Source organism: Rhinopithecus roxellana, chromosome 1, assembly GCF_007565055.1.
Source record: "Rhinopithecus roxellana isolate Shanxi Qingling chromosome 1, ASM756505v1, whole genome shotgun sequence".
Classification (NCBI taxonomy): domain Eukaryota; kingdom Metazoa; phylum Chordata; class Mammalia; order Primates; family Cercopithecidae; genus Rhinopithecus; species Rhinopithecus roxellana.
Genome location: NC_044549.1, coordinates 179,287,270 through 179,309,626, shown reverse-complemented (window position 1 = coordinate 179,309,626; position 22,357 = coordinate 179,287,270). Strand labels below are relative to the sequence as shown.

The window sequence follows — 22,357 nt, the reverse complement described above, 5'->3', positions numbered from 1 at the left end:
CAAAACTGTATTTTAGACTGGATGAAATATGGTATATGTCTAATTATAAGGAAACCTAGAAAATTTTAAGACTTGCTTCATTTTCTAATAAGAATATCAAACTTGAATGTTGAACTATTAGGAGTATAAGTCAAACAGATACATTTCTATTTATAATACATTGTTAATTTAGTAACAAATTTAAATTTACGTTCTCATATTATATAAAATATTTAGAGATACTGCTTTTTTCCCACTCTGAAATTTCATGAAATACAATTATTTAAACTCCTCACATGCATACAGACTAAGTGTCCTTGTCATGACTATGAGTTGTGCAACTCCATACTTCCAACTCATATTTTTCTGATAAAGCTCTCCTTGAAATCTGCTTAGGAAACTGTCAGTACAAGTTCTATCTTTTTCTTAGCTTGTCTGCGCTATTATAACAAAATAGCACGGACTGGGTAATATAAAGAACTGAAATTTATTTCTCACAGTCCTGGAGGCTGGGAAGTCCAAGATCAAGGCAACAGCAGGTTTGGTTGTGTGGTAAGGGCTGCTCTCTGCTGCCAACATGGCGTGTCATTGCTCGATCCCCTGGAGTGAAGGAACACTGTGTCCTCACATGGTGGAAGGTGGAAGAACAAGAGGGATGAACTCACTCCATCAAGCCCTTTGATAAGGGTACTTAATCCCATTCATAAGGAGGGAGTCCTCATGAGCTGATTGCCTCTTAATGACCCCACCTCTTAATAATTGCCAACAACTGAGTTTTTGAGAGCAGACATTCAAGCCATAACAATCTTAAAGTACAAGTACAGTCATGTACTGCTTAATGACGTATCAGTCAACAATGAACCACATATACAGTGGTGGTCCCGTAAGATAATAATTAAACTAAAAAATTCCTATCACCTAGTGATGCAGTGTGAATACACATACTGCACTGTCAATCACATAAAAGTATAGTACCTACAAGTATGTACAATATAATCATAATAAATACTTATGCTACTACTTTATTTACTATACTACACTAATATCATTATTTTATAGTATACTCCTTCTACTTATTTAAAAAATGTTAACTGTAAAACCTTCAGGAGATACTCCAGAGGAAGGCATTGTTATCACAGGAGGTGACAGCTCCCTGCATGTTATTGCCCATGGAGATCTCCCAGTGGGATGAGATATGGAGGTGAAAGGCAGAAGGCCTAGGTTGGTATGTGTGTTCGTGACTTCATTTTTAACACAGACTTCAAAAGTTAAAAAAATTAATGTTAAAAGTAGAAAATAGCTTATAGAATGATATAAAAAAGAAAATATTCTTGTACAGCTGTACAATGTGTTTGTGTTTTAAGCTGAGTGCTATTATAAAAGAATCAAAAAGTTTTTAAAAATTAAATTTTATGGCCGGGCGCGGTGGCTCAAGCCTGTAATCCCAGCACTTTGGGAGGCTGAGACGGGCGGATCACGAGGTCAGGAGATCGAGACCATCCTGGCTAACACGGTGAAACCCCGTCTCTACTAAAAATACAAAAAACTAGCCGGGCGAGGTGGCGGCGCCTGTAGTCCCAGCTACTCGGGAGGCTGAGGCAGGAGAATGGCGTGAACCCGGGAGGCGGAGCTTGCAGTGAGCTGAGATCCGGCCACTGCACTCCAGCCTGGGTGACAGAGCGAGACTCCGTCTCAAAAAAAAAAAAAAAAAAAAAAAAAAAAAAAAATTAAATTTTATAAAGTAAAAAAGTTACAGTAAGCCAAGGTTAATTTATTGTTGAAGAAAAATATTTTAAAAAGAAATTTAGTATAGCCTGAATGTTATATATACAGTGCTTATATATAAAGTGTACAGTAGTAAACAGTAGTGAATGTCCTAGACCTTCACATTCACTCACCACTCACTCACTGACTCACCCATGGCAGCTTCCAGTCCTGCAAGCTCCATTCATGATAAGTGCCCTATACAGGTGTATCATCTTTTATACTGTGCTTTTACTGTCTATTTTCTATGTTTACATATACAAATACTTACCACTGTGTTACAATTGCCTGCAAGATTCAGGACAGTAATATGCTGTACAGGTTTGTAGTGCAGGAGCAACCGGCTATACCACAGAGCCTAGATGTGCATTACACTATGCCATCTAGGTATGTGCAAGTATACTCTCTGATGTTTGCTTAAGGATGAAATTGCCTAATGACACTTTCTCAGAATATATTCCTGTCATTAAGCAGTACATGACTGTATTCATTTGAGTGATATTTGAATAGGTTTTTTTGTATGTTGTTACTCATCCTATGTCTGTAATTTTTACAATATAACTACTTACTATTCTTTTTATAGTGCTTTTCAAAGACTTGTTAACAAAGACATCCCAGTTTTTCAACCTACGCTAGGGCAGGAATCAGGTTCACAACCTCAGTACTGTAAAGCAGCATAGGATATGTTCTAAGAAAGGAGAAAAATGATCAGGGAGATTAGTCAAGGAGTCCTGGTAGGAGACATCTTCTGATGTCGCATCAAGGAGGACGTCTTTGAGCTCGGTCTTAGAAGATAAGTTTGCTTCTAACAAGTAGACAGGAGGTGATAAGCAGCATCTAAGTATTCTATATCTGACTTGGTAGAAATAGCTCCTGTCACTGATTGAGCCAAACACAGTAACAGACATGTATGTCACTGTATGTTAACAAATGTGTTATATCTAATACATGTTATCTCAATACTCACAGTGAAATTTTCAGATTGGTATTACTAACTGCATTTTACTGATTAAAAAATAAATTTAAAAACTGCAGAGCACAGAAATTATGTTCCTTAAAATCACAGTGCTATGACATGGGAAAGTCAGGACTCAAATGCAGATCTGAAAGATTCCCTTTCATACGGCAGCTTAGCTTTCTTTGGGCATGATAACAATGTTCTCCAAGTGGTAAGCACATAAGCCCTGAGCACAACTGTGAAACCTACATGTATGGAAAATAAATAAATTTATCAACTAAAGGAAAACCATACTGTGTATGTGCAGAGCACTGTCTGAAACACACATTATAAAAGGTTTTACTCTATTACATTTGTTGCTATACCCTATTTATATTACATTTGCTTAGCATGCCATGTCAAAGTGGCTTGTTGGGCAGGTGTTAGTCAGCATCCAGCTTAACTTTTCAAATTGGATATCATCTTTGAAATTTTAGTTAGAGACTTGTCATATAGAAGGAACACTCTAAATTATTAAATATGCCTCAGGGTGGAGAATCAGCACATCTTCATTCAGTATTAGATTCATTCTAATTACCCTGTAGAACTCAGAAATTAGTGAGAACTGCAGGCATCTTTATTCCTGAGAGCAAGTATTAGAGTCAGGTGGAAACACTATTAGGAAATGCAAATATAACTCAGTGGAATAAGTGACAATCGTGAAATAAAATCACCATCAATTTATGTTTATAAATCAAGTCTTGAAGACATCTAAAGCTCTGGAAATGATGGAAGATCTAGGAATGTGGAAGTAACCCCTGGCATTTGTTTGGTCTTCTTTTCTGAGAGCTAAAGAGCCAGGCAGCTCCACCAGCTGGAGACATCTTGGGCTGGGCATTGGAGTCTGAGCTACTACCTTTTGTTGTATTAAGCTCCGGTGGCTTTAGTGGACACTAGGTCCTTTTAGATCTGCTGGTAGGGCTCTCTGCTACTCAGATGTGTGCACCTCCACCCCCAACTATAAAGACAGAAGAGAGAGGAGCTAAAAGATCTGTGTCCCTTATCTCCAAATAGCCAACTTTCCTCCCGGGAAAGGACCCCAAAGCTTTGTTAACACTCATTGTGGAAGACAATGTTGTTCAGCTGATGTTAGAATAAAGTCTCAAACCCCATGATCACCCTCTGGATTAAGGACTCTGTGTCCCAGGTGATACCCAGAGATCTTCCCAATTGCTTTCTATCGCCATGACTTCACTTGCATCTTTCTTGGCCATTCATTAGCTAACACATAGACAGTTAAGCATTACATTGTTTCTTCTGAATATTTTAACAATTTTTTAAATGTATCAATTTTATTTAGGTATAATTTATATACAATAAAATGCACTAATTTAAAGTATAGAGTCCAATGAGTTTTGACAAATATACACATCTGGGTAGCTATCACCACAATTAAGACAGCAAACTTACAAACTTTTCTATCACAAAAAAAGGTTTCCTTGTGCCCTTTTGGAGTCAACTCCCACCACCACCACCCCGAGGCAGCAACTCACCTAATTTCTATCACTATAGATAAGTACTTCTGGTTCCGGAACTTCACAGAAATGGAATCATTCAGTATGAACTCTTTATGTGAGGCTTCTTTCACTTCTCATAATTTTAAAAGTATTTATCTATATTGTTGTATATATTGGTGTGTGTTCCTTTTCAGTGTCAAGTAGTATATATTCCATCGACAAACTACACATTTGCTTATCCATTCACCTGTTGATGGACACTTGACTTGCTTTTAATTTTGAGTACTTATGAATAAAACTGCTAGAAACATTTGTGTACAGGTCTTGTAGACACATTTTCAGATAACTATCTAAAAGTGGAATTACTGAGTGAGTAGAGGTTTTCTTTTTAAAATTAAAACAATAAAAACATATCATGTTTAATTAACAAACTTCAAATCACTTTATTTCCACTTGAACTTTTAAGAAGAAGAGGTGACATCATAAGTCATAGAACAGCCCAGAACTGCAAAGGGCATATGGGGTTCCTACAGGCAAGCAAAGCACAACCACCTAGAGGTCAGAGCTATCTCTGAGCACTGGGCTCAGTGCTTGCTTAAAGAGTGGCTGAACAGGAAATGAAGAGGTGACAGCTGGTCAGGATGTGGGTAAGCAGCCAAGGCCTACTTCACTGCATTTTCTACATCTGATTGGTGGGGTAGGGAGTCATACTCTTGGTAGACCTAGGATCAAGAGTCTCAGGCTATTCCAGCTTTGGAAAAAACACTGCTCTGAAAGTCAGCTGTGAGTTGCTAACAAATATAAAATAACATAAAATAACATAACATAAATAAAATAAAATAACATAACATAAAATAACATAAAATAACATAACATAAAATAAAATAACATAAAATAACATAACATAACATAACATAACATAACATAACATAACATAACATAACATAACATAAAATAAAATACAAAGGGTAGAGTACAAGGAAGTTCCTGGCAAAAATTAATGGGCAAGAAATCATTAGCATTACATATAAGAAGTTAAATGGGGATAATTTCTTTAACATTTCAGTTGCACTTTCTCAATTGATTATAATGGTTACCCATGACTTTCACTAGATTAAATCATATGCATAGTCAACTAATGCATATCAAATGTAAATAATAAGTCTTATCCTGTCTTTTTTTTCCCTGCAACTAACTCCTCATGTGCCAGAGGGAATTTTCCAATTCAACATCAAAGACTAATTAAACGTTTGGTGTAGGAGCTTTGAAAGAATGACTGTGCAATTTTATTTTACATATACATGCCAAATAAAAAATAAACTAATAAAAACTTCCTTTGGGTGCTGAAAGTTTGCAGTCTAATCTTCTAAAAGGCAAAAAGCATTGAAAAAATAATTAACCACTTCAGAGTTCATCACAAATTAAGTCTCATGTTTCAAAACTTCAATTAATCCCTGTGATCACTAATTTTCTGGTAGTTGCCCACCTTTCTAATGATTTGTCAAACCCAAGGCTTGCATTTTCTTTTTTTCTTCTTTTTTTACTTTTGTTTTAGGTTCATTATAGCACTATTCACAATAGCAAAGACATAGAATCAACCTAAATGCTTACCAAGGTTGTATTTTCATAGTTCTAAGTTTATTTTTTGAATTTAATATTAAGAAAGAATAGCATTTAGAAAGTATGAATTTACAGACAGGAAAAAATAGCGGAAATGTTTAAAGTATTTTACAAGGCATCTGATCCACCTAAAACTATTATGTATTTTTTCTAATCTGATAGTTTATCATAGAGTCCTAAGTAGTCTTTACATTACAACATGAACAAAGTGGTCAAAGAAGTAGATTTGACGATTTCCACTTTGGCTGGTAAATCAACACACTATCTACCATACTGAAACCTCCATGACAAAGGACAAAATGAGAGGTAAGAAGGACATAGCTTGAGTTTCCCATGGTAGCCGGAACCTGTGGTCAAGACTAGCTTGGGAGTAATTTGGCTACTACAGTTCACAAAAATTAGCAGAGACACATGACAAAGACTCTGCCTTTCGAAAGTCCAATTCCTTTGACATATTTTTCTGTTTCTTACAAGTCGATTGCTTCTACCCACCACCACTGGAAACACATCCTTTGGGGGAAATGGAAAGGGTGGTGTACTAGATAGAAAGCAGGAACTCTGTGGTCCTTAAGCACGTCATTTAATGTCTTTGGATTCTCATCTATGAAATGAAGTATTAAGTACTTTTCCTATTTGAAATCAGGAGGAAGCTCAGACTTTTTGGTCCTAGACCACCCATTCAATATCCTGCCCTGGGGCTTCCTATGCATAAATAGTGATGGCTCTGTCCTCCAGCAGAGCACAAGCCACAGGTATTGGGAGTTACATACTGCCTAACTTTCTCAGTTTTCTGTCACTGGAAAAGGGTCCAATTCAGACCCCAAGAGAGGGTTCTTGGACCTCGCACAAGAAAGAATTCAGGACAAGTTCATAGAGAAAAGTGGAGGCAAGTTTATTAAGAAAGTAAAGAAACAAAAGAATGATTACTCCATGGGGAGAGCATGGCATGAGCTGCTCGACTGAATAGACTTATAGTTGTTTCTTGATTATATGCTAAACAACAGGTGGATTATTCATGAGTTTTCCAGGAAAGGGGTGGGAAACTCCCGGAACTGAGGATTCCTCCTACTTTCAGACCACATAAAGTAACTTCCCATGTCGTCATGGCATTTGTAAATTGTCACAGTGCTGGTGGGAGTGTCTTTTAGCATGCTAATGCATTATAATTTACATATAATGAGCAATGAGGATGATTAGAGGTCACTTTCATTGCCATTGTGGGTTTGGTGGGCTTTGGCTGGCTTCTTTACTACAACCTGTTTTATCACCAAGGTCTTTATGACCTGTATTTTGTGCTGACCTCCTGTCTCACCCTGTGACAAAGAATGCCTTAACCTCCGGGGAATGCAGCCCAGTAGGTCTCAGCCTTATTTTACTCAGCCCTTACTCAAGATGGAGTCGCTCTGGTTCTAATGTCTCTGACATTTCTATTTTTAGAAACAGAAGTCCATGGGATATTTCTATACTTCCGAATTTTACTTTTGGAAACTAACAAATAATATATTAAATACCATAAAAAGCCTAAGATAGAAATTCATCTGATATACATATTTGTTTGTCGAGAATGTCTGTTACAAGATGGCTTCCATAGCACCATTTTAAAAGTTGGCTAATGCCAATCTAAAGAGCTTCAAGGGGCTTGTCTCCATACAGCTGAAGGAGGCAGCACAGGCTCTAACAGCTCTATCAGGAAGACTTCAAGTGCAAATCTGGGATGAGAAGACAAGATAATCCAAGGTTCACTACCTTAACTCTCAACTTGAGAAGAGAGCTAAACTGCTGCCAAAGAGAGCTGTTTTATCATTGTGCAGCCCTAAGGATGCACTTGCAGACCTCCAACAACACAAAGTGCAACTGGCCAAGGATCCCAGCTGCTGTGCTCTGAAATCCATCTCTGCATTCTCTCAGAGGCTATGATGCCTCCCGATGGGCTACTACGGGAGCACAGTAGGAATACAAAGGCAGGCCTGTAGGATGGCTGACTTTGCTAGAGGACTTCCTGATGCCTTTGCTACCTCTGACTGCAGAGCAATCTCGTTCACCTCCACCAAATCTCTTTTCACTTGGAATAAGACTTTAATCAGTGGTCTAATGGTTCCCCTGGTTTTTTCTAGCTCTTCCTTACTTTCTTTTATGTAAGCATTTTCTCTAAAAGTAACATTGCAATTGTAGTCCTGTCTTAGCATCTGCTTCTCAGAGGTCCAGACTAACATTCATTCATGTATTCATCCACTCATTAATTCAGTCAAGAATTATTAATTCAGTCAATAAGTATAGAGTGCTTAGAATGTTCCTGGAAGTTTGCTCTAGGCACTGGGGAGACTGGTGAACTATACTGAGAAGACACATTGATAACCCTTCTCTGCTCAAAGCGTCATAACTGCTTCCCCTTCTTTAGCACTTACTGTGTGCTGGGCACTGAACTAAGACCACTCCACATGCCACATCTCATTTGCTCTTCACAACAACCCTGAAAGAAGGCATTATTATTCTTATTTCATAGATAAGAAAACAGAGACCTAGAGAGATTATGTTGTCAGAGCCTTTTCTGATAGGGCCAACATTTTTACTCCAAAACCCATGCATTTAACCACTAGCTTATGATGTACCTACTCCATTTGGATGTATCTGCTCCATGTGGACCACTGATTAAAGTCTTATCCCAAGTGAAAATAGAGGTTTGCTGGAAGTGTACTCATTTGCTGTGTAGTCTGAGGTAGCAAAAGCATCAGGAAGTCCTCTAGCAAAGTCAGCCATCTTACAGACCTGCCTTTGTATTCCTGCTCTGAGCACTTTTATTTTCTGGTAATGTACATCTGCATAGTTGATTTTCCAAAGCCTGGCTTCATTTCTTCAATTTAAATTTATGACAGTTGGGAGAACCATTTACAGAACAGGGAAAACACAGTGCTCCAGAGCATTCAGAGTTTGCATGATTCCAAAGTCAGGTTAACGACAACATTGTTTAACCCACCCAGAAGAGGTTTCTCACCAGGTGTGAGTTTCCAACTCATCCTCACTATTGCAAAGAAGATAGAGAGGACAGAAAAATCCTTAGCTTCTCTACTTTTCATCCTGGTCATAGCCTAGCCCTGGCAAACTGATAGCAGGTAGCTGCATATACCCAGAGCTTCTCTCAGAGGCCAGACAGGCCCACTGCAAAGTCAGCCACAGCAACCTGGGCAGCAGCTGTGAGCATCCTTGTGAAAACCAATGCAAACACGTACCATGATATCCAAGGTCAGATGTGGCATCCTCTACAATTGATTCAAGTTTGCGGAGGTCCATGGAAGGAATAGGCTGAGGCTCAGGCAGGTTCTCTAAAGTCGGTTCATCAAATTCCTTGTGGAAGGTAATTAACAATTCATGAGATGCTGATAGAAGGAAACAGCACTACCACAAATGAAAAAAAATTCTTACTCAGAAGACTACTTGGAAAGAAGCCTACCTAATCCTCTCCCTTAAACATTTTCAAACTTCAGGAGGTAAGTTGGGATAAGAGAAACAGCCCTGAATCAATGAGACAGGTGACCTTGCACAAAGCATTTAACCTTCATGGGCTCAGTTTCAGGATCATGACTAGGTAAGCCAAGTTGGATGCCCAAGGTACCCAACTGAAGGTACTCACTCCATTGACAGCTGAGGGGGGCCTCCTTCAATTTGGCACCTAGGATATTCCACTTACTACACCCTACTCCAGCCCTGCTCAGTTTCTGCATCTCAAAATTAAAGGTGTTAGCTTGAATGACTTACAAGTTCCCCTCTAGCTTTAAATCTCTGTGATTCTATGAATTCCAATTTCCTAAAAGAAAAAGATCTAAGATACCACATGATGAAAGAATTCACACTTCAAAAAAATAAAAGGTTTAGTCAAAATCAATAGGTATTTCAATAAATCATTTTGCCTTTTCCCCTTAGTTATGTGTGTGTGTGTGTGTGTGTGTGTGTGTGTGTGTGTGTGTGTATGTGTGTGTGTGTGTATTTGTGTTTGAACCTGGAGCTGGTGCTGAGTTGATCTATTTTTCTTGATAAATGGTATTCATGGGAAACTACTCCAAGAGTATCTTTTTTAATAAAACAAAATTTAAAAGAAAGTTCAATCTAATCTCAATAAGTAAAATGAAGCCATGCCACACTGCAGTGCAGTATTTGTGAGAATATCATCATAAAGTGTTTTTAAGAAGTCAGTTTTCTGTACTGTGTAATACTTGTTTCAGGTGAAATTGGTTCCAAATTTCAAAGGATTGCTGAGAGTACACAGATAACTTTATGGATAAAGAACAGAGAGTACATGAAATACATCTTTACGTGCACTTCGAAAATTATTTGAAAATAAGAATGTATTTGGACTCTCAATTAACTTTGATTTGCTGTTTCTCTTTGAAGAGAAAGATAGACTTATTATAAATGCTTCTTTTAAAAGGAGAAGGACCTGGTCTGATCTTTGGTCCCCATTACCACTCTATGTATGGAGACCTCATCTGCTATGTACTTTTCACAGAGACCTAACTTTAGCCCCAGCACAACTGTATACGCCACAGGATCAAAGACAGACCTGGCCTGTCTTATGTATTATGGTATCTAACTGCTTTAAGCTGTTATTCTTTAGAGAAAGGGTGCCTAACATGATTCCACATTCAATGGTGCTTCAAGATTTCAAAGCCCAAATTCAGCCAAGCAGAAAATGCCTGCCAAAATAAAAGGCCTTGTCAGCTAGGGTCTGAAAAACAAAGCAAGCCACTCTCCTGTATGCCTCAAATAATTTTTATAACATGTTTAAGAGGTGACATAGAGCCCATTCTCTCCCATAACTCTGATTCTCTCCTATAAGTGCTTTAGAAATATAAAGTAGCTTGCTTCCGTCAGGCGAGAGACATGGAAGAAGGAATAGAGAACAGAGCCCCAGTGAGATTAGTAAGAAATTAAATCATAAACATGTGTATGGGCAAGGGGAAGGAAAGCACTCAAAGATGGGAGCATTTTTCTCTTCCTCTTCTCCTTCTTTATCACATTTTTCTTTAGCCTCTTGCATCTGATTAATCTAATTTCTTTCCTATATTTATTTCATCTTTTTCAGCTCAATGAAGCTTTTTCCTGCTACATTTAAAACCCTTCAGGCTCCTCTGCAAAGTGTTCGGCTTCCCATTTTATTTCCCCTTTGTTCTCTGGATATCATTAAACCTGCCTTACTTTTGTGCTGAATATGTGTGTGAATATGATTAAACTTGCCTCTTCCCTGTCTTGCCACCTCTCTTCATCCTCGTCCTGCGGTGAACAAGAAAGTCTTCCCTCAGGTTGCTCCTCCTTTTCTTCCATTCCTATTAAATGTGTTTTTTCCTAAAGAGATTATGACAAGGTCTGTTCAGTAGTGGTTTTCCAAGTCTTCCCTCATCTGAGGTGAAGTGCTGCTTTCAGGAGGCCCATTTTCTATTCATTATTAATCAGAGTGTACACAGGAATCAGACCAGCAGCATACGAATTAGCAGAGAACTTGTAAGAAATACAACATTTCTGAGCGTTCTAGAAAACTATGTCCCCATTTCTATAGCTGAATAAACAAGTACTTTACACATGAACACACTCAGAATTCTTACAATTCTGTCAGCCTCCTTGTCAGGATCTGTGGGAATGGGCAGTTCTCAGCACTGCAGGGGGACAAAGCAGACTGAACCAGAGAAGAAGACCCACCTTCACAGGCTATCATTTGCAGGGCCTAGAAGTGTGTGGGAAGTTGAAGAAAGGCACCCAGTTTTCAGAGGGGGCTTGAGTCCTTCCATAGTGGTGGCATCAAGACCCTTCTCCAAGTAGGGATCCAGCCCTATTGTTGACCCCACGGCTTTTCAGCCAGCAGGTTCTTCACTCACCAAGTTCCCTGAGCAGGAAAGAACCCATCTCCCAAGTCTCTGTAGCCTGCAACAGATCCCACATGGGGACTTCACTTAAATGGAGTGGCGGATGGGTGGGAAAAGGGGGATGGAATTGAGCACATATCAAACCAGCATCCCCATATTGTCTGCTAACTGGTCCATTAAACAGAGGAAGACTTCTGAGGTTAGAGGAAGCTAGGCCTCTTATTGGTCCCAACTTGGGATTTTTAGAACTCCAAAGCACATAGAACCCCTAAATAATTGAGAAAGATGCATTACTGGCAGATCTCCCCTTAAGAGGGGCCCTATCTGGCTGAGGGTGAGGTCTCATGCATGCCCCCAGGTTTGGAGCCCTCTAATAACTAAGCTACAACAGAATTAGCATCCCTGGGGCTTGGGGGATTGTACCCACAGCCTCAGGGGGCTTGGTGCTTCCTGCTAAAGGAGAGAATCTCTCACATGCAGGGATCTCCATTAATAAAAATCAGAATTTGAGACAGTAGAAGTTCTCTATAAAAATGGCTTCATCCCAAGTTGCTTTTACCTGAAGAGCTATGAGGTTGGTATTGACATCTATTGCCCAAATTTGACATTGTAAAGACCACCTTATTAATCAGAGCCTACCCAAGGCCTGTGGAGACACTGTCAACCATTAGAGAAAATGGTGTTTGCTATTTACAGATTTGGAATGCTGAGGATATGAATTTGGGGTCATTTCATGTGAATCTGCAACTCTATTCATTATTGAACATCTATGGCAGTTAAAATTTGAATGAAGTTATCAACATATTGTACAACAAAATGGGTAGGAAACAAAATAAAAAGGAAAAGAACAAAAACCAAAGAGAACAATGTACTAAAGAGGTAAAGCAACAACAGCATGGGTGGAATTAAAAATTAGATACACACACATTTGTCCTGTCAGCTAATCATTTTAACCCATCAGTTACGCATTCAGTGCCAATTCAGTTGTCTCGTGCAGAGTAGGCGCTTGATTTTTGTTAAATGGATCAATTGACCCACCTCTCGCTACAGCCACTTCGAATCGTTGTCACCAACTGTTGACCTACATTCTAGAATCCTTCCTGGAACTCGGCAAAGTTAATCTGGATGTTCTTGTTTTCTCCCTCATCCCTTTTCCTACCCGATCATCGCCAAGAATCTGAAGCAAGAAAAATTTTCATGTAAACTTTAAAATAAGAGGATACTTACATGGAGTACATCAACACTCAGCTGCTGAAAGTTCCGAGATCTCAATTCTTGCATTCGTTTGCTATTTTCTTCATATTTTTCTTCCACAATCTTTCTGTAAGTTTAAAGTGAATGTAGAAAAATAACTGTGAATTGCTAAAACCGTGTCTATATTATACAGATGAATGTGATCCTTATTTCAACAGATCGACTGCGGGATTAGAAAATTAGGCTATCAGTTCTCTTCCTCATCAAGGTAAATGTGGTGTAGCACCCAGCTGATTCTCTTTTAAAGCACACACAGGATGTTCTGGTTCCTTATTCACCCTTACAAATCCCAAAATGCAGCAGCAGGAGAAGGCAGTGCTCCTCTCTGTGTGTTCTCCAAGTGCAATGACAGAGCTATGTGTTCCCAATGCCAAGCACAGTGCCTAACACATACTAATAACACAAAAACTGCTTTCAGGATGAACAAACCCATAAAAAGTAAAACTAGAGCCACATATCAAAGGATGTGTGAGGAAATATATGGGAGTTATTGTGCAGGGGAATTTTTCTAGACGCATTTACTTTGTTTTCTCTTATTACAGGAGAGTGAGTTTAAGAGACCTGCTACTAAACTGGGAGAAAGATCTGAGTTCTTTGATTACTTGTGGGCTAATTGATACTCAGGTTTTCCTCACTGAACACCCTTCTGGTCTCTTGTCTCTAAAATGGGTACATTATAATTCTTCTGACAATAGAGTCATTTTCCAGCTAAAACACAAGACCCCCTTGATTCTACAATCAACAATTAGAAACAATTCCAATACAATTTATTCACAAAATCAAGGCCAAACTTTATTTAAAACCATTACCTTCAAATAAGAAAAATATATTAGTGTAACATGTGAAAGATATGTGACTTCTTTGTATTAAAAAACAGTTTTAATATAAATATTTTGTAATCTGCATATGTTATTAAATTTACCTTTTTAAGCTGTTCCTATCAGAGATTTAATTTTCCTTTTATCCTCAGCCAATGACATGAATCATGGCACCTTGGAAATATCACCGTTTCTGAGGTATTACAAACAGATTTGGGGCTGTGAGCTGATGCAATGGCTCAAGCAATTTATGTGAATATATTTTCCCAGTAAAATTCACACTCAATGTCACAGTGGTTTGCAGAAGCCAACTTGTATTGGCTCCCAAGAGCAGACTGTGTAAATATCTTCCCAACTGAAAATTAAATGATATCATATTGGTAGCTTGATATTAGTCACAGCGGAAGTATTTATATCACAGAAAGCAGCAAACAAATCAGCAGCCCCCTTCAAATCCAGAGCTGGTTATTAAATATCTACCAGCACACCACTGCTCACAATGTACTTTCATGGAAATCTTTTTCTACCCATTTATTAAAGAAAGCACATGTTAAGGGAAAATAGACTCATAGATTCTTATTTGGCTTATCATGATATTCATTCTAAGTACAAGGACACCTCTAAATCAGTTTTCAGATAAACTAACAAGGTAACAAAATGAATAGATTTGTGTTCAGGTTCTTTCTGTCTCTCTAGTTCTTGACTGGGGCTCCTAAACTACCAAAACATTGGTAGAGGAAGAAAAAATAAGAAACACTAGGAAATTTGATAACCTACCAACAGATAAATCAGTTTTTCAGAAATTGAGGCTCTTAGGCTCTTTGAAATTTCATTTTATACATGTATTTTTTCAGTTTTATTAAAACTTAATTGACAAAAATGTTTAGATTTATATATACTATGTGATGTTTTCATATATGTATACATTGTAGGATGATTAAATCAAGCTCTACTCTGTTAGCAATTTTCAAAAATACAAAACAGTGTTATTAATTACAGTCACAATGCTGTACAATAGATCTCCAAAACTTATTTCTCCTGTCTGACTGAAACTTTTTACCCTTTGGCTAACATTTCCCTATTCATGCCCCCCGCCCCTAGTAACCACCATTCTACTCTCCTCTTTCGTGAATTCAACTTTTTAAGATTCCATATATAAGTGATATCACACAGTGTTTGTCTTTCTATGCCTGGCTTATTTCTCTTAACATAATGTCCTCCAGGTTCATCTATGTTGTTGCAAATGACGGGATTCCCTTCTTTTTTAAGGCTAAATAGTACTCCATTATATGTATTTATATCACATTTTATTTATCCCCTTATCTGTTGATAGATACATATGTTGATTCCATATCTTGGCTACTGTGAATAATTCTGCAATGAACATTGGAGTGTAAGTATCTTTCTGATATACTGATTTCATTTTCTTTGGATATAAATCCAAATGTAGGATTGCCAGATCATATGGTAGTTCTATTTTTAATTTTTAGAGGAATCTTCATCCTATTTTTCCATAATGGCTGTACTGATTTACATTCTCACCACTACTGCAGAAGGGATCCCTTTTCTCTACATCCTAACACCTGAAATTTCACTTTTTCATGTAAATACTCTAATTACTAGTGATATCTCCCACCAGCAACACTGCCCTGAGCATAGACTTTTCTAAAGATTTCACTTGACAGAACAGAGCTCTGTTTCCCGTTTACTTCTTCCAAAAGCTAACAATTTCCTGCCAATAAAGTCTCCTTCCTATAAATAAGTGAGGTCTCCTGGTAGAAGGTACGCAGCAAGCACCTAGGGAATCTGGGTAAAACAGTGATGTCTCCTGCTGGGGTATGTGCAGAAGCTGTCAACAGCGATGAGGTTTCATTTGGAAATTGACTCTATTTTCATCACTAATAACCTCCCAAATAGTTAATCTCTCCCTTCACACAAGACTGAAAGCCTGATATTAATAGCACCTGATATTCAGTCTATGGCTCAATAGTCATCTTGAAGTGAACAAGTGAATGAATAAACACATAAATACATAATCGTATGCATTGGGGTTTCCTGTTTTGGTTTCTGCTTTTCTCTGTAAATTCCCTGAGAACCCTGAGAAGTAGTACTAAGCATGAGTGCCTAAAGGAAAAGCAACTTACTTCAGCTTCCTGGCTTTCTCATCAGCCGCCTGGAGCTTTCTCAGCCTCATCCTTTCTCTTGGAGTCATTTTCTGTACTTCTGACAGTGCCCTTAGAGTCTGCAGGTGGATCCTTTTTTGCCTATAAATAACAAAGATTCCCCTCATATAGCCCATCCCAAACATGTTCAGAAAAATTAAACAAATATTTTATAAAACTATCACTACACTACTGAGAGCAAAAGCATCTTGAGACAGGCCAGGCAAAAACTAATAAGCTTTGGGTATGTAATGAGCCAAGCAGGACTGTAGTTAATAAGCAACACTTTCCAAATTAGATTCTTATTTAAAGGAAATTATTTACTTTCCAAATTCCTGCTCATTTCACGCCAATGACTAGTTTTCATAAAGTAAAACAAATTAGGATCTCGGTCATTAAAGAGTAAATAGACGGGCACAGTAATTCCACTATGTGTATAAAACACATAATCTTTAGAGGTAGGCAGAGTTTGAATCCCACCTCCACCACTCATTAGCTCTGTGGCCTTGGGCAAGTAACTGAACCTCCTTAAATCTCAGTTTTCTCATCTGCAAAGAATGGGCCATAGTAAGTATCACATGAGATAACATATGCACACTGCCTAGCACATAAAAAGTATTCCAAATGCTAGTATTATAATAGCTGAATCTTATTTTTTAACTTTTATTTAAAGTTCAGGGGTGCATGTGCAGGTTTGTTATACAGGTAAACTCGAGTCATAGGGGTTTGTTGTTCAGATTATTTTGTCACCCACATATTAAGCCTAGTACCGATTAGTTATTTTTCCTGATCCTCTCCCTCCTCCCACTCTCCACCCTCTGAAAAATTCCAGTGTCTGTTGTTCCCCTCTGTGTGTCCATGTGTCCTCATCATTTAGCTCCCACTTATAAGTGAGAACATGCATTATTTGGTTTTCTGGTCATGCATTACTTTGCTAAGGATAATGGCCTCCAGCTCTGTCTATGTTGCTGCAAAGGACATGATCTTGTTATTTTTATGACTGTGTAGTATCCCATGGCATAAACGTACCACATTTTCTTTATCTAGTGTATCATTGATGGGCATTTAGGTTGATTCCACGTCTTTGCTATTGTGAACAATGCTGCAATGAACATATGCGTGTATGTGTCTTTATGACAGAATGATTTATATTCCTTCAGGTATATATCCAGTAATGGGATTGCTGGGTCAAATGGTATTCTACTTTTAGGTCTTTAAGGAATTACCACACTGTTTTCCACAATGGTTGAAGTAATTTACACTTCCACCAATGGTGTATGAGTGTTCTTTCTCTCTGCAGCCTCCCCAGCATCTATTTTTTGACTTTTTTTTTTTTTTTTTTTTGAGACGGAGTCTCACTCTGTCACCAGGCTGGAGTGCAGTGGCGCGATTTCAGCTCACTGCAACCTCAGCCTCCTGAGTAGCTGGGACTACAGGTGCGTGCCACCACACCCAGCGAATTTTTGTATTTTTAGTAGAGACGGGGTTTCACCGTGTTGGCCAGGATGGTCTCGATCTCTTGACCTCATGATCCACCATTCTGTTTGGTGTAAAGTTTCTGAGAACTTGGCCGGGCGTGGTGGCTCAAGCCTGTAATCGCAGCACTTTGGGAGGCCGAGACGGGTGGATCACGAGGTCAGGAGATCGAGACCATCCTGGCTAACATGGTGAAACCCCGTCTCTGCTAAAAAAAAAAAATACAAAAAACTAGCCAGGCGAAGTGGCAGGCGCCTGTAGTCCCAGCTACTTGGTAGTCTGAGGCAGGAGAATGGCATAAACCCAGGAGGCGGAGCTTGCAGTGAGCTGTGATCTGGTCACTGCACTCCAGCCTGGGTGACAGAGCGAGACTCCGTCTCAAAAAAAAAGTTTCTGAGAACTTGCCCTATGAATCTGGGTGCTCCTGTATTGGGTGCACGTATATTTTGGATAGTTAGATCTTCTTGTTGAATTGAACCCTTTACCATTATGTAATGCCCTTGTCTTTTCTGATTATTGTTGGTATAAAGTCTGTTTGGTTTGAAATCAGAATAGCAACCCCTGCTTTTTTCTATTCTCCATTTGCTTGGTAGATTTTTCTCCATCCTTTACTTTGAGCCTATGTGTGCCATTGCATGTGAGATGCTCTTAAAGACAGCATATAGTTGGGCCTTGCTTCTTTATCCGACTCTACACAGTGCCTTTTAATTGTGGCATTTGGTCTGTTTACATTCAAGGTCAGTATTGATCTGCATGGATTTAATCCTGCCATCACAATGTTATCTGGTTATTATGCAGACTTGTTTGTATGGTTGCTCTATAGTGTCACTTATAGTCTGTGTACTTCAGTGTATACTGGTAGTGGCTGGTAATGGTCTTTCCTTTCTATATTTAGTGCTTCCTTCAGGAGGTCTTATAAGGCAGGTCTGGTAGTAACAAATTCCCTCAGTATTTGCTTGTCTGAAAAGGATCTTATTTCTCCTTCGCTTATGAAGCTTAGTTTGGCCAGATATGAAATTCTTGGTTGGAATTTCTTTTCTTTAAGAATGTTGAATGTTGGCCCCCAGTCTCTTCTGGCTTGTAAGGTTTCAGCTGAGTAATCTGCTGTTAGTTTGATGGGCTTCCCTTTGTATGTGACCTGACCTTTCTCTCCAACTGCCTTTAACATTATTTTTCTTTTTTTTTTTTTTTATTATACTTTAAGTTCTAGGGTACATGTGCATAACGTGCAGGTTTGTTACATATGTATATTTGTGCCATGTTGGTATGCTGCACCCATCAACTCGTCAGCACCCATCAATTCATCATTTATATCATGTATAACTCCCCAATGCAATCCCTCCCCCTTCCCCCCTCCCCATGATAGGCCCCAGTGTGTGATGTTCCCCTTCCCGAGTCCAAGTGATCTCATTGTTCAGTTCCCACCTATGAGTGAGAACATGCGGTGTTTGGTTTTCTCTTCTTGTGATAGTTTGCTAAGAATGATGGTTTCCAGCTGCATCCATGTCCCTACAAAGGACGCAAACTCATCCTTTTTTATGGCTGCATAGTATTCCATGGTGTATATGTGCCACATTTTCTTAATCCAGTCTGTCACAGATGGACATTTGGGTTGATTCCAAGTCTTTGCTATTGTGAATAGTGCTGCAATAAACATACGTGTGCATGTGTCTTTGTAGTAGAATAATTTATAATCCTTTGGGTATATACCCAGTAGTGGGATGGCTGGGTCATATGGTACATCTAGTTCTAGATCCTTGAGGAATTGCCATACTGTTTTCCATAATGGTTGAACTAGTTTACAATCCCACCAACAGTGTAAAAGTGTTCCTATTTCTCCATATCCTCTCCAACACCTGTTGTTTCCTGATTTTTGAATGATTGCCATTCTAACTGGTGTGAGATGGTATCTCATTGTGGTTTTGATTTGCATTTCTCTGATGGCGAGTGATGATGAGCATTTTTTCATGTGTCTGTTGGCTGTATGAATGTCTTCTTTTGAGAAATGTCTGTTCATATCCTTTGCCCACTTTTTGATGGGGTTGTTTGTTTTTTTCTTGTATATTTGTTTGAGTTCTTTGTAGATTCTGGATATTAGCCCTTTGTCAGATGAGTAGGTTGCAAAAATTTTCTCCCATTCTGTAGGTTGCCTGTTCACTCTGATGGTAGTTTCTTTTGCTGTGCAGAAGCTCTTTAGTTTAATTAGATCCCATTTGTCAATTTTGGCTTTTGCTGCTGTTGCTTTTGGTGTTTTAGACATGAAGTCCTTGCCCATGCCTATGTCCTGAATGGTACTACCTAGATTTTCTTCTAGGGTTTTTATGGTATTAGGTCTAACATTTAAGTCTCTAATCCATCTTGAATTAATCTTCGTATAAGGAGTAAGGAAAGGATCCAGTTTCAGCTTTCTACTTATGGCTAGCCAATTTTCCCAACACCATTTATTAAATAGGGAATCCTTTCCCCATTTCTTGTTTCTCTCAGGTTTGTCAAAGATCAGATGGTTGTAGATGTGTGGTATTATTTCTGAGGACTCTGTTCTGTTCCGTTGGTCTATAGCTCTGTTTTGGTACCAGTACCATGCTGTTTTGGTTACTGTAGCCTTGTAGTATAGTTTGAAGTCAGGTAGCGTGACGCCTCCAGCTTTGTCCTTTTGACTTAGGATTGTCTTGGCAATGCGGGCTCTTTTTTGGTTCCATATGAACTTTAAAGCAGTTTTTTCCAATTCTGTGAAGAAACTCATTGGTAGCTTGATGGGGATGGCATTGAATCTATAAATAACCTTGGGCAGTATGGCCATTTTCACGATATTGATTCTTCCTATCCATGAGCATGGTATGTTCTTCCATTTGTTTGTGTCCTCTTTGATTTCACTGACAGTGGTTTGTAGTTCTCCTTGAAGAGGTCCTTGACATCCCTTGTAAGTTGGATTCCTAGGTATTTTATTCTCTTTGAAGCAATTGTGAATGGAAGTTCATTCCTGATTTGGCTCTCTGCTTGTCTGTTACTGTTGTATAAGAATGCTTGTGATTTTTGCACATTAATTTTGTATCCTGAGACTTTGCTGAAGTTGCTTATCAGCTTAAGGAGATTTTGGGCTGAGACGATGGGGTTTTCTAAATATACAATCATGTCATCTGCAAACAGGGACAATTTGACTTCTTCTTTTCCTAACTGAATACCCTTGATTTCTTTCTCTTGCCTGATTGCCCTAGCCAGAACTTCCAACACTATGTTGAATAGGAGTGGTGAGAGAGGGCATCCCTGTCTTGTGCCAGTTTTCAATTAAAAGACACAGACTGGCAAACTGGATAAAGAGTCAAGACCCATCAGTCTGCTGTATTCGGGAGACCCATCTCACATGCAGAGACATACATAGGCTCAAAATAAAGGGATGGAGGAAGATCTACCAAGCAAATGGAGAACAAAAAAAAGCAGGGGTTGCAATCCTAGTCTCTGATAAAACAGACTTTAAACCATCAAAGATCAAAAGAGACAAAGAAGGCCATTACATAATGGTAAAGGGATCAATTCAACAGGAAGAGCTAACTATCCTAAATATATATGCACCCAATACAGGAGCACCCAGATTCATACAGCAAGTCCTTAGAGACTTACAAAGAGACTTAGACTCCCATACAATAATAATGGGAGACTTCAACACTCCACTGTCAACATTAGACAGATCAACGAGACAGAAAGTTAACAAGGAGATCCAGGAATTGAACTCATCTCTGCACCAAGCGGACCTAATAGACATCTATAGAACTCTCCACCCCAAATCAACAGAATATACATTCTTCTCAGCACCACATCGCACTTATTCCAAAATTGACCACATAATTGGAAGTAAAGCACTCCTCACCAAATGTAAAAGAACAGAAATTATAACAAACTGTCTCTCAGACCACAGTGCAATCAAACTAGAACTCAGGACTAAGAAACTCAATCAAAACCGCTCAACTACATGGAAACTGAACAACCTGCTCCTGAATGACTACTGGGTACATAACGAAATGAAGGCAGAAATAAAGATGTTCTTTGAAACCAATGAGAACAAAGATACAACATACCAGAATCTCTGGGACACATTTAAAGCAGTGTGTAGAGGGAAATTTATAGCACTAATGCCCACAAGAGAAAGCAGGAAAGATCTAAAATTGACACTCTAACATCACAATTAAAAGAACTGGAGAAGCAAGAGCAAACACATTCAAAAGCTAGCAGAAGGCAAGAAATAACTAAGATCAGAGCAGAACTGAAGGAGATAGAGACACAAAAAACCCTCCAAAAAATCAATGAATCCAGGAGCTGGTTTTTTGAAAAAATCAACAAAATTCACCGACCGCTAGCAAGACTAATAAAGAAGAAAAGAGAGAGGAATCAAATAGACGCAATAAAAAATGATAAAGGGGATATCACCACAGACCCCATAGAAATACAAACTATCATCAGAGAATACTATAAACACCTCTATGCAAATCAACTAGAAAATTTAGAAGAAATGGATAATTTCCTGGACACTTACACTCTTCCAAGACTAAACCAGGAAGAAGTTGAATCCCTGAATAGACCAATAGCAGGCTCTGAAATTGAGGCAACAATTAATAGCCTACCCACCAAAAAAAGTCCAGGACCAGATGGATTCACAGCTGAATTCTACCAGAGATACAAGGAGGAGCTGGTACCACTCCTTCTGAAACTATTCCAATCAATAGAAAAAGAGGGAATCCTCCCTAACTCATCTTATGAGGCCAACATCATCCTGATACCAAAGCCTGGCAGAGACACAACAAAAAAAGAGAATTTTAGACCAATATCCCTGATGAACATCGATGCAAAAATCCTCAATAAAATACTGGCAAACCGGATTCAGCAGCACATCAAAAAGCTTATCCACCATGATCAAGTGGGCTTCATCCCTGGGATGCAAGGCTGGTTCAACATTCGCAAATCAATAAACATAATCCAGCATATA

The 22,357-nt window shown here is 38.7% G+C and overlaps 1 protein-coding gene across 1 annotated transcript in view; it reads right to left on the bottom strand.

Annotated features, from left to right (window-relative positions):
- The window catches only part of NEK11 (NIMA related kinase 11), a 321,378-nt gene that overhangs the window by 177,917 nt on the left and 121,104 nt on the right, over positions 1 to 22,357 (bottom strand). Inside the window, exons 10-13 of the mRNA XM_030933708.1 lie at positions 15,886 to 16,005; positions 12,897 to 12,990; positions 11,047 to 11,154; positions 9,045 to 9,159 (exon numbers count right to left, since the gene is read on the bottom strand). Coding sequence (XP_030789568.1) covers positions 9,045 to 9,159; positions 11,047 to 11,154; positions 12,897 to 12,990; positions 15,886 to 16,005 — 437 coding nt within the window. The remainder of the gene's footprint in view (positions 1 to 9,044; positions 9,160 to 11,046; positions 11,155 to 12,896; positions 12,991 to 15,885; positions 16,006 to 22,357) is intronic.